We start from the raw sequence: 12,340 nt of genomic DNA, 5'->3' as shown, positions 1-12,340 counted from the left end.
ATATATTATATCAGAGTGTAGCAGTCACAAGGGACATTTTCCTGCGTCATGTAGACCTAATTTTATATTCAACACATTAAGTGCAGTATATTTTACAGATTACATTTACACACATTAAATGAAGTGACACTTTTAAGGCTTTTTAAGGACTTCCTTCAGCCTTGTTGACTAAATATTAGTCCCTAACCCTGATCAGAGAGAGTCAACCACAGTAACAATGACTTTAACTATCTGTCGTGTCATACACACCTTGAGTCTCCAATATGTAATCGCTTTCTTCAAGGTCCTGTAACAACGAATGAAACACACAAACATCAGACAGTGAAGCACACCAGCCTTTCACCCAGAGACTGACTCTGTGCTGAACACTCACCATGCTGTGCGGGAAACAACCTGTGAGACGACACTCTCAAAAAACCAACGTCAAGAGATCTTTAAATGTTCTTCTCACTCCTCTGATGAAGTTTGTGTCGCTCTTCTTCCTGTTAAGTCTTCACAGCTTCTCTTTCACTTTCGTTTTCCCAGAAACACGCAAAGCAGCAACTGTTGGGCTTTTATTTTGGTGGGATGATCCTAACATTAATCTGATAGCCTGTAATGATGAGGTGACGTAAAGAACTCGAAAAAGCCTTGAAACACGATCGATTTGAGTAAGTTGTCATTCGTATATATTTAACTAATATTATTTTGTCCTTTCTACTTAATTTACTAATTTTCTATAATTATTAACTCATTAAGATGAATGACAAAGACAATGGATATGATGCCTCATCACCTCAGCTAAATAAATAAGCGCACAAAAACATTGCATAGACTTTCTTTACTTGCAATCATGTTTGATTTCCATTACGGAATATTTAATTATCTGTACCCACAGCTCAGTGCACAGCTGTGGAAGCACATTTGAGTCCATAATCAGTCCATGAGAAGACAAGTTTATAATTATAAAGTCATATGACATACAGCCGTAATAATGAGATAAAAAAGATTAGATAAAAAGCAAACATTGTGAGAACAAATGTCACATTTATGAGATATAAAGTCAGAATATGATATAACATGTCATAATTCTGAGATTAACTGTTGTAATATGACACAAAAAAGTCATAATTATGAGATAAAAAGAAAAATATGAGACAAAGAGTCAAAAAGTTGAGATAAAGTCATAATTATTACATAAAAAGTTGTAATATGACACAAAAAGTCAAAATTACTACCAAAAGTCATAGTTAATCAACATGGGATAATATTTTTTTATTGAGGCAAATTTTTATCAATTTTTTTCTTCAGCTGGTAGAAATGGACTTCCTTCCACACAGATCACATAAATCCATCAGTACAGAGGAGGATACATCCGTATGAAGCAGAATAAAAACTTAAAAAGGTCCAAGACTCAACTTCAGTTTTCATCTGTAGTGAAAAAAAAAATCATATGAACTGAACCAGAAGAGGCGACAACCATGTGGCTTTTTATTCCATAATGTTGTCACACAGCGACTGAGTCATACAACACCTCAAAGGTAAGGTGCATAGGTGGCATGTTTCTGGAAGGTTTATTGTAACGTTTACTTTGAAAACAAAAAATTAATGCAAAGGCAGTGGGTGAGTAAGTGATACAAGTATGGGTCAAACCATAGTTTTTTGCAAAGGCAGGTTGGTACAGTACAAACTCTGAGTGCAGGTCAATAAGGCAGCTTTGAGTTTTCAATCAATTCGCTGTTTGGCAACCAAGTAAAAAAACACACACAAACCTAACCATAACCCTTCAGTATAATTTAATCCTACCCTCAATTTATTGTAAACACGTTTTTATGCATCCCATGAATCCACCAAACACTAGAGGTGGATTTCATTGTTTGATGTCGAGATTCAGTTCCCGTTGGTCAGTTTGGCAGAATGACTCGTTCATGTAGTTTGTTTGTTCGTTCGTTCAGTCGCGCTTCCTGTGATGTATGTGCATATATGACTCCTACCACTAGGTGGAGTATGTTACCAGCATTGTGTTGTTGTTAACCTGATGGGAGGGTCATAGAGGAAGAAACAGGAAGTAAACACAGAAGTTATTGCAATCCAGATGTGTCTCCGTGTGATTACATAAATAAATAAGATTATACTTTATTACACTTCCGTTTACAACGTCGTTCAGTGGTGAATCATGTAACACACAGTTCTCAGCTCCTCGTGTTAGCGGTCAACACTGTAGTTCAAGGCAAATACATAGCTGCAACCTCATGACTGTGTACTTAGACTACACGACAATTAGCAGCTAACGGCTAAAGCCGACCAGCCAAGAACAAGTGACTGACTGAACGAGAACGACTGGAGAGGACTCAGTGAACGAACAGGAACGATGAGCTCAGAACAAATTATTTTATTATTATTTTTTTTTCATGGAAATGGTTGCTATGCTTTCCTGTTTCTCATTGGCTAAAATTTGACTACAGTGTCCTAGACTCAGCATACGATTGGCTGGCTCTCAGTCCTCCTCACCACTCTGATAAGTTAACAGTGAACAACACAGCGACTGGTCTGTTAGAACGAACGAACAAACGAGACAGAAGTGAAACAGGGAATCAGGTCAGTTAGTTCGCGTCAAAGAGTCGTTCCATCGAACTGATTCGTTCGCGACCGAGCCATCACTACCAAACACCCAAAATAAATGATTCTCAGATTAAAGTGATTGTCTGAGCGACAGTATTGCACACGTGCTTCGCCGTCTTTTGTCCTGAGGTCACTGATGCTCACACCAGCACACGCTGGATTTTGCGTGAGCGCTGGGTCTTGAGGTTGATCTGTTTCATCTCTGTGGAGGGGAAAAAAAAAATATGAAAGAATATATAAACTAATGATACAATTAAAAGGAAGCAACAAGCTCTTATAAATGAGACTACATAATTGGGGGCAAATAATAATAAATGTGTAAAAACTAAGAGACGTACATTTCGTAAACTTACAATCTTATAATTCCATGAAAAAGGAAATGCTTAACATTTTAGTAAATATGTGTATTCACTTTCTCGCAGATAGTTTAAATGGAAAGATACCAGTCTCATATCTGTATGCGAAATATGTCATCAGCAGCTAGTTAGCTTAGCTTAGCCTAGCTTAGCGTACAGAATGAATCAACAAAATACACCTTCAAGCACCTCCAAAGCGTAATGATTGACATTAAGAACAAAAAAGTAAATAACAATTTGGTGTCGTGTTGGATCTATTTTCTTGGCCAGGTGCAGTGACTTCTGGGAAACAGCAACCTCCACTGAAAACCAACATGTCTTCCCTTTCTTTATACAGATTAAAGAAACAAGATAGAGAGTGTAAACCAGTGAACCCTGGAGGTCCTAGAAGCTGGTTTTCATGAATCATGGAAAGAGCTAGGCTAGCCGTTTCCCTGTCCTCAGGCTTAATGTGAAGCTAATCTAATGTCTACTAGGTGTACCATCATATTTAGTGTACAAACATGAGAGTGGTATCAGCAGGTCACAACATGCTAAAATGCTAACTGTGTCACACAATTCAACATATGTGAGGAATTAAGCACATTTGCAAGGCATTTTAGGAACTAGTGAACCTGTAAAATAAAGCGTTATCATCTTCTCTCATATAAAAAAAAAAACATGACTCAACCTCCAAAGTCCAGCTTGTAGGAGTGTCCATTGACTTTGAAGACCATGCTGCCGTTGGGGTTTTGCTGGTACTTCCTCTCGATGTCCTCGCTGGTCACTGAGCATTCGGTCTGAGTGCGAAAACAAGGCCACGCAAATCGTCAGGGTTTTGTCTGAGCGCTATTATGTAAAGACAAGCAATGTCCTATAACTCACCCTGGGCCTGTAGTCGTGCCACGCACTGCTGTTTCCCTCGAACTGCCACTTTGGTTTGGTGCCCAGAGAAACATTGCTGAGAGCTGCGGCCACCTGAGAAACTCTGAACATCGTGACAGAATGCAAATGTTAATGTTGTCGTTACAAAGGAAGGGTTCGAGATATACATTTATGCCACACCTACCAAGAATTAGATGAGAATATTGATACCACTATCACGTAATATTGTAGCTAGTGCCCCACAGCAGGTTAGCTTGGTTTAGCATTAAAGTTGGAAACTGGGGGGAAAAGCTGGGATAACTTTTAACTAGTTATTAAGAACAATTTACATCAATTTTGAGAATGTTTTACACTATAGCCAAGTGGGCAGCGAAGACCAACACAATACAGGACAATCAACTACAATCGACAACAGCGAGGAGTCTACGAGGGAGAGAAATCCACCAGACTCCCTTAAAAAAATCGCCCAATTTTGTGAGTTCTTGATTCAAAAGAGACTATCTATGTCAAATTCTGAATCATTTGAGCGTCCTTGTAAATTTGGCATATGTTACACAGTTCTTTCTTTATGTGTAAAAAAAACCAAAACATTGGCGTCCATTTGTCCAAGTGATGCACAAGTTTATTAGCGTTAATGGGGAAGTGAGATCTGATCGCCTGTCCCCCTGAGATAGGATCGTAATCTGTATCAGATATTCGATCAGTCCAGTTTGTTCTGTACAGGCGACATCTATTGCATGTCAGTCCGTCCTTGCAGAGGGATCCCTCCTCTGCTGCTCTTTCTGAGGAGTCTTCCATCCTTTTACCCTCGAAAAGTTGTTTTTTTTTTCCAATATAGCAAGTTTTTCCTCACTCAGATTGAGGGTCTAAGGACAGAGGACGTCGTTCACTGTACAGTTTGAAAAGCCCACTGAGCTATTTGAATAAAACTGATCTGATGTGATTTTGATTTGACCGTACATTGTTAATAATAATGCAGCACAGTGATGATACAGACGGTTCACAGAGGATGTGGCGGTAATGGCAGTAAAAATGCATGCAGGCCAGCCCGACCTACATGAAAATATGAACAAAAAACATGTAAATTCAGTTCTGACTCTGGGAGAAAAGCTAACAAGCGAGAAAAACCCAGAAACCAAACTCACCCTGCCGCTGCCTGCTGCGGTCGGTAAGATGGCCGTCGAGTGACTTTCCTCTTCCTGTTTTGTCCCACCTGCCTCATTTCTGACAAACGGGAAAAAAAAAACAATCAAGCTGGTGTCCGAGGAGGAAACGAACAACGTTGTATGTGAAGAATGTTGCATGTGAAGGCTTTTGCGAGCGTGCTCCACCTCTGAACTTTATCTCTAAGGTCTCAGAACCGATGTTGAACGTGAAGGAGCTCTTCGGGTTACTCTGGAACTTCCTTTCTATGTCGGAGCACTTCACAGGATTGGTGTTGCCCCTGGAGTCCTGTACGCAAAGAAAAAAAAAATAAAATCAATTTTCATCAACAGACCAGACAAGAAGATAAAGAAATCAAAACATAAAAAAAAAATCACATCACAGTCCATCTACCTTTTCTCCGTACTTGTGCCACTTCCGTCGCAGGGTGCAGTACCAGAGCCACACGGTGTTCCCATCGTCCAGCCGCCTCACCTTTAGATCTTTCCCATACACCTTCATCCTGTTGAAATCGATACTGACCGCCCTGTAGACGCAGACCCAGAGTTAGATCAATAATCAGGCAGTAACCATCAATGTTCAGATGTTTACAGACGCTGTGTTGTTACCCGTATGGTGTGTTGTAGATTTTAATGCTTTTGCTGTGGGGCAGGCAGTACTGGGCCTCGATGATGTGATCGTTATCAATACTCTTCCAGCCACGTCCGTCGTTCAGCTGCCACTGGTGGTATCGACCATCCGTCAGCTGCGGGACTGGATGGAATAAATACACAGCAATGAGTTTTTGGTGCTGAAAAAACACAAATAAATATAACGATTTAAACCTAAACCTAACCAGACCATAAGCACAGCGTTGTCGACCAATAAAACTGAAAATTGAAAACACGAATCAAATCAACATTATGAGGTTATAATGTAAAAAATATAAAGATATTTTGTTTTGTTAGTTTGTTTTACTGTCCTGTGGCGGCAAAATAAAGAGTGCAGCTTTAAGTTATCTAATCTAACATCTGTATCCATCATGTTTCAAACCTGACCAACAGGTAAAAAGCACAAACTGGATATAAAACTACCGTCATACTGTCTCAAAATAAAATGTGAAACTCGCAGGTATCGCTGATGATTTGTCTATTTGTCTTAAGCACAAACCTCTGACTTTAAACTGTCTTTTCTCAACCTTCCATTTGTTATAATAGAGACATTACTGGTTAATTACAAATTTAAACCTACTTCTGTTTCCTTAAACTATTTAAAGTGTACAGTATATTAGTACGTGCATATCTAGTCTGATGATTTAAGGAGTTTAAAGTGTAAATGTTTTGAAATTAAGACGTGGATCAGAAATAAAGACCATCTAACCTCAAGTCTCCTCCTCATCCCTCGTCTGGTGTGAAGCTCCGCCTCTTGCGTCAGAGGACGCTGCGTCATGGTTCAGCTTACATTCAGTCCCGTAGCGACAGTTTCCTGTCAGTGCGTACCTGCAGACGTGCAGGTACGAGCACCTGGCGCCGTCCCGGCAGCCTCCTTTGTTGTAATACCTGCAGGGCTCTCTCACAGGAGACTTTAAAGGGAAAACACAGGAGATGTCATTCATGACTGAAGAGGCAGATGGAGTTATAGTTGTGTTCCCAGAAATATTCCCCATCCAGAAACAAACCTGAGAATCGTTTTCCCCGTCTGATCCGTCTGACTCGCTGTCTGACTCATTGCTGACGTAAGACTCACCGTCAGAGAGAGATTCCTCTTCAGACTCTGGAATGTCAAGTGTTTAGGAAAGCCTTTAAAACTCAGCAGCTACAGTGTACATGACATTTAAGGACAACACAATATCATACGGGTTCCCTTTGTTTATATGTGGTGGACCCTGCCACCTTTCCAGCCTCAAACAGTGTTCTGAGACCTCGTTTTCCTCTGAGAACAGCTTGTTTATTCACTTATGGTCAAAATTATTACCCCTTTAATATTATAAATATTACAATTCTATTTTAAATTATTCTACAGCTCCCCTAACACACGTGATATTCTCTTTGGTACATGTACAGTTGATCTGCTGCCCCCTGCTGGACAATTACCAGCTTTAGTTTTAGACTGTATACTGGTCATGACCTACCTGGTTGGAAAATACTTGAGAAATGATGTAAAGCTATTGAACGCACCTTCAATTTAACACCATGTCAATTAGATATTACAGTAAAGCGTGATTTTAAACCACTACACTGATGTCGGTCTATTAATAGTTACATGAACATCCTACAGAGAGAGTGCGAGCTCCACTTTTTCCACAGAAACGAAAGTGAAACTTTTTTCAGGTAATCACGGTGAAAAGTTGAATTAATAACGTGTTCATAAGACTAAAGATTTGCACCATTTCCTTCCTCTAACATGACGCATATCAACACTTGTGTTGAGTTTTGTTTCGATATGGAGATCTATCTCTGAATGTCACATGTAAATAAACACATAAACAGACACACACTGGACACAAGCAGCTCTTATTATGAAGGAAAACCAGAAGGAAGTGTTCATATTGAATTTAACACCGCAGATTACTAACAAAGCGCTGCAGTAATTAGTGTTTAAATGGTACTTACCGTGAGCAGTCGCCATTCTTCTGTTTGATACAGCCTACTTTCGTTTCATGATCGTATTTTTCAGATAAACTCCAGCCCCACCCACAGCTGGAGTCTGCCAAGAGGCTGGCACTGCTGAAGTGCCTCAGAGCAAGAACTCCCTCAACCATGGGCTATTTTAGGTCTGGAGAAATCCCCAAATTCCTGAACACATAATTTACTCTCCGTCATAAATCACTTAAAAAATATACATAAAAATAATGTTCTCGAGTTGTCTCATTATCTCTATTATTGTGTAACTGTATGAATTGTACTGTTGTTTATCTTTCATCTGGGATTTTTCATGTTTTTTATGTCTCTGTAAACAACTTTTTAAATAAAAGTATATAAGTCATTATTATTATTATTATTATTATTATTATTATTATTATTATTATTATTACTATTCTTATTATTCTTATTATTATAAAGTTAAGGAGTGCAGGAGTTTATTGGTGTTTTAAGAAAACTCATGTATAAGTTGTATCTCTTGTCTTTGTCTAAATTTCTCTGAAAATGAAATCATCCTGGTTTTATCTAACGTATCTTTTTAGCTCTACTTGCTACCAATCCCTATTGCGTGGACATTATTACAGCTAACACACTAATATATACTAAAATATCTTTTATTGACATTTATTATGTAATTTATTTTGTGGAATGTCTTTTATCTGGACCCTGAGTCTGTATTAATTAATAATTGATTTAATTTTAGTTGAATGAAAATAAATATAAATCAATAACAGTGTACATGATGATAAACACAGACATATTACTGAAAGAAGGAAAACAAAGCTAAACAGAGCAAAGCAACATACACATACATAAAGATATATATAATGTATACGTGTAAAACAACACACACTGTATATAAAAAGGTCAAAATTGTACGGATGATGTAAAAAAAACACATTATTTACATACAAATCAATCAAATAATAAACAAATTAAATTTAGTAATCAATTATAACACCAGAAACATATACAAACAGGGTGGAAAACACAAAAAACTGCAGTCTGATCACAAGAAGCTGGAGTACACGAAACAACCACAACGCTGGCTGGCGGTAGTGAGCTCATTCCACCGTTGGCGCCACCCCGTACATAGAGTGCGTTAAGGGCGCTCTGTTTAAAAACACGCGAAGAAGAACATAGGGTCCTTCTGGAGCCGGAACGACCCAGCGACCTTTTCCTACGAAGGGTACTTGAGAAAAAGAAGGACGAACACAAATAGGGGAAAATGGAATTTCAGGATCACGATTACACGAACAACGGCTCTGATAGAGCCAACCCCATGGAGTTCACGTATAAAAGTAAGTACGGGCGGCAAGAAATGTCAAGTTTTAACAGAGCTAGCTAACGTTAGCGAGGGCACCTAGCAAGTAGGCTCCATGGTGGAAGTACCCGAGAAGCACGCTTTTCATCCAACAACATGCTTCAGCCCGACCCCCACTCATAATAGAGGCTGTGTTTGTTGCTACGCGAACGAATAATGACACGACATCAAACTAAGATGATACATAAAGTGACTAACAGTTGAGTTGTTGTGAGCTAACACCTGTTGCAAAGTTGGTCTAACAGGGTGATGGTGTCTCACCTGAGTTAAAAAGGAAGGAGACAAAGTATCCTGTAGTCCCATTAGATATTAAAACAAATACTGACAACTGAGGTCACTACAGGCTGAATCACAGTACTGACTGCATGTATTACACTTCTGTTTTCTTTTCTCTCATTCAGTGAGCTCAAAGGAAATTGAAGACTTTGTGAAGCTGAGGGTTACAAATAAAAACCTCTTCTCTGGGAGGAGAAACACTTCACTGTGGGCATGGAGGTATGCCGGCTAGTTTACTGTGTGAAAATACTAAATAGAATGAACACAGCAGGAAGTACCGTGATGGGGGAATTATGTGCCCGTTTTTGTCTCTCATACCTGTAACATTTTAACATTCTGTCACATATTTAAGTTTTGAAAATGTTATTTGTATTATTTTAACAACCTAATGATGCCTATATCTGTTTCCATCCTCTTTGTTTTTGCTTGTTTGAATGGCAGAGGTGAGGGTTTACCCATTAACAGCCTGTGGTTTAATTTCCCAGCAGATACAAAACACAGTTATTTTGTGTTTGAGGATGTGTTTGGCCTTTGAGGATGTGTTTGGCCTTTTTGATAAGGTAGAAAATAGAAAAAGAGTTCCCAAAGCACACATGACAAACTGTGTATTCAAAATTTGTGTTAACATTTACATGGGAGGAGCTGAAATCAGTGACTTTTGGGGTATTTTTTGCTTGAAAACAATGACCACAACAATAATTACATAATCATGATAGATGATGATACATTATCTGTCGATCAGCTCACAGAGAAATCACCTAATTGTGTCAGCTCTTGTGTTTTAGTGCGCCATTAACATGATTGTATTGTATTTTCAGGGCCATCCTGAAACATATGGGCTTGCAGCACATGATGACTCACAGACAAGCATCCAAAAAATGGGAAAACTTGAAGAAAAGATATAAGGTGCAGTTTTTTGTTGTTGTTTTTTTTAAATTTATTTCAGCATTTTGACAGATTTCCTTCTCCATTCATCTCCCTCTCAGGGGCTGGTAAATCCTCCAGATGGGGTGAAAGTGTTCCCTGAAGCATGGCCTTACTTCAGGCTGATGGACGACGCCATGCAGGGTCGGCTGGAAGGCAGCGCCCCCATCCTCAAGGCGCACCCCAGCGACAACGGCGATTACTTACCCTCCAAACCAAAGAAGAGAAAGGTGTCCATGGTGATGAACACCAATGCAGATTTGTTGGTTGGCGTGCCGGAGATTGAGGTTTCCCTGAATGGAGATGAGGAGCTGGAGGAGGAGCAGGTGGTGGTGACGGCAGCAGCGGCGGTGGCGGCGCAGCGGGATGGAAGCCAGGAGATAGATCGTATGTTGCGAGAGGTGGACCAAGAGAGGGACATGATGGATAGCGAAAGACAGGTGATGGAGAGGGAGCGGCTGGTGCTGAACAGGGAGAGAGCCGTGCTGGACAGAGAGATTGCCGCTCTGGACCGAGACCGAGCCTCGCTGGAGAGGGAGAGGGCGATGATAGAGAGAGAAAAGGCGGTGCTGGAGAGGGAGAAGGCGCTGGTGGCAAAGGACAGAAATGCTGTGAGCAGAGAGCGGCTGAACCTGGAGCGAGACAAAACCAGGCTGGAGAGACTTTCTGTACCCAAAGAAAGGACTGAGGGGGAGACAGAGGACGACAGCCAGGTGTCAGACTCAGACATCATGGACAGGAGGGAGCGCTTCCTCAGCTTGTTTGAAAGACTTATTGAAAATTTTTGACTGGTGGGTTTCTTTTGTTTTTTTTTTGCACAAAACCTTCCCGAGGCATTGCCACATAAAAAATGCACATCATACTTACAGGAACAGTTCACCCAGAAATGAAAATTCAGTCATTATCTACTCGCCCCATGACGATGAATGTTGGGGGAAGTTTTGTAGTCCATAAGTCATTTCTGGAGCTTCGCAGCAAAACAGTGTTAAACAGCTGAGGAATATGTGAGACATTTTTAACACATAAAAACTGGACAAAGAAAAAATTGCTCAGTACAGCTCATCCGTGTCTGATAGAGTTCCCAAACTGATCTGCAAAGACGTTATTTACCCCATTTTTAAAACTGAAGTGTTCACTGTAGCTGCTAATCTAAATATGTTAGCGCACACTCTGAAGCTTAACCAAGCCAAATCAAAACCAAAGCTAAATAGACCTTAGATTGGTTTGCAAAGACAATATTTACAACCTCGATGTGTTCCCACTTCACATAGTGTGTGCAACGCTTTTGGCTTGGCAGCAGCAGTTAAGATTTCAGCTTTAAAAGCAGCATCGATAACATCTTTTATAGTCAATTTTGGACTCTGGTTCTAACAGAGACTTGGATTTTGCCAGGTGAGCTGTGTGGAGCCATTTTACAACAAGTCTCTAACTTCAGTTGTTTAGGAGAACGCTGTTTTGCTGTGTAGCCCCAGAAAGCTTTGGTTGGACCCCCGAGTCTTTACCCAACTTTCCATCACCTTGAGATACAAAGTAGATAACAACTGAATCTTCACTTTTAGGTGAACTTTTCCTTTAAACGCTAACCTATGAGTTGTCAATGAAAACGGTGAGCCACTCCTAGTTCGGAGAGGTCTTCAAAACAACTTTATTCACTTGTGGTTATTCCATACAGAGCACACAATAGCAAGCTATTAGCATTATTCTTAACCCCATCCACAATCAAAATCAACAACCCCCGCCCTCCCAAATCAAACAATAGTCTTTATTTGATCGACTCGAGACATTAGAGTCTTTGGTTTAAGCTATTGTGCACGGTTGAAAACATCACTTTTTGAAATGTTATATACCAAATATTGCAGTTCATGTAAAAAAAAAAAAAAGGTTTGTTTTTTTCCAGAATATATATTTTTATATTACAGTACAGACTTTACAACAAATGATTGTGTTTAAATGCGTCTTTTATTGCATTAGATACTCAATTTTACCTTTCATTAAGCTTCAGCTTAAATAAGTTTATGCTAGTATACATATTTCCAAAAGTGTTAGATTTGTCATTAATATTAATATTATTATTTTTACAAAACAAACATATTTAAACAATGTTACTGGTTGGTGTTTTTTTTTTCTTTCTTGCCAGTCGTGAACAGACACTGAACAGAAACATACATGCCACGTGAGGGTTTTTAATAAACTGATGTCTCCAAATGCCA

At 39.5% G+C, this 12,340-nt stretch overlaps 3 protein-coding genes across 4 annotated transcripts in view; 1 reads left to right on the top strand and 2 right to left on the bottom strand.

Moving 5' to 3' along the window:
- The window catches only part of si:ch211-244b2.3 (uncharacterized protein LOC557230 homolog), a 7,015-nt gene extending 6,226 nt beyond the window's left edge, over positions 1-789 (bottom strand). The window contains exons 1-2 of the mRNA XM_037122313.1: positions 374-789; positions 250-286 (exon numbers count right to left, since the gene is read on the bottom strand). Coding sequence (XP_036978208.1) covers positions 250-286; positions 374-376 — 40 coding nt within the window. The 5' untranslated portion in view covers positions 377-789. The remainder of the gene's footprint in view (positions 1-249; positions 287-373) is intronic.
- si:dkeyp-38g8.5 (uncharacterized protein LOC568385 homolog) overlaps positions 1-12,340 on the top strand; it is a 12,851-nt gene extending 511 nt beyond the window's left edge. The window contains exons 1-4 of one of the 2 annotated variants that reach the window (XM_037122314.1): positions 8,731-8,907; positions 9,332-9,425; positions 10,025-10,112; positions 10,193-12,340. In XM_037122314.1, coding sequence (XP_036978209.1) covers positions 8,835-8,907; positions 9,332-9,425; positions 10,025-10,112; positions 10,193-10,918 — 981 coding nt within the window. In that variant the 5' untranslated portion in view covers positions 8,731-8,834 and the 3' untranslated portion in view covers positions 10,919-12,340. Of the gene's footprint in view, positions 1-8,730; positions 8,908-9,331; positions 9,426-10,024; positions 10,113-10,192 lie in introns of those variants that run through there. The other variant, XM_037122315.1, reaches the window with a different exon arrangement.
- On the bottom strand, positions 1,224-7,592 carry si:ch211-244b2.4 (uncharacterized protein LOC541512 homolog). The gene is made up of 11 exons (XM_037122510.1): positions 7,577-7,592; positions 6,643-6,737; positions 6,426-6,546; positions 5,594-5,738; positions 5,379-5,511; positions 5,153-5,273; positions 4,967-5,045; positions 4,782-4,874; positions 3,822-3,924; positions 3,628-3,736; positions 1,224-2,803 (listed from the first exon to the last, which is right to left on the bottom strand). The coding sequence occupies exons 1-11, from the start codon at positions 7,590-7,592 to the stop codon at positions 2,742-2,744; spliced, it is 1,077 nt and encodes a 358-aa protein (XP_036978405.1). The 3' UTR covers positions 1,224-2,741.

Source organism: Acanthopagrus latus, chromosome 14, assembly GCF_904848185.1.
Source record: "Acanthopagrus latus isolate v.2019 chromosome 14, fAcaLat1.1, whole genome shotgun sequence".
Taxonomy (NCBI): Eukaryota; Metazoa; Chordata; class Actinopteri; order Spariformes; family Sparidae; genus Acanthopagrus; species Acanthopagrus latus.
This window is presented reverse-complemented; position numbering and strand designations above follow the sequence as displayed.

What these genes read in the sequence shown, in the direction of transcription:
- si:ch211-244b2.4 (XM_037122510.1), bottom strand. An exon ending in GGCACAAGTACGGAGAAAAG is followed by an intron (nt 5,274 to 5,378) that starts GTAGATGGACTG and finishes CTTTGCGTACAG; the next exon opens with GACTCCAGGGGCAACACCAA. An exon ending in CTACAAGCTGGACTTTGGAG is followed by an intron (nt 2,804 to 3,627) that starts GTTGAGTCATGT and finishes TCCCCTCCACAG; the next exon opens with AGATGAAACAGATCAACCTC.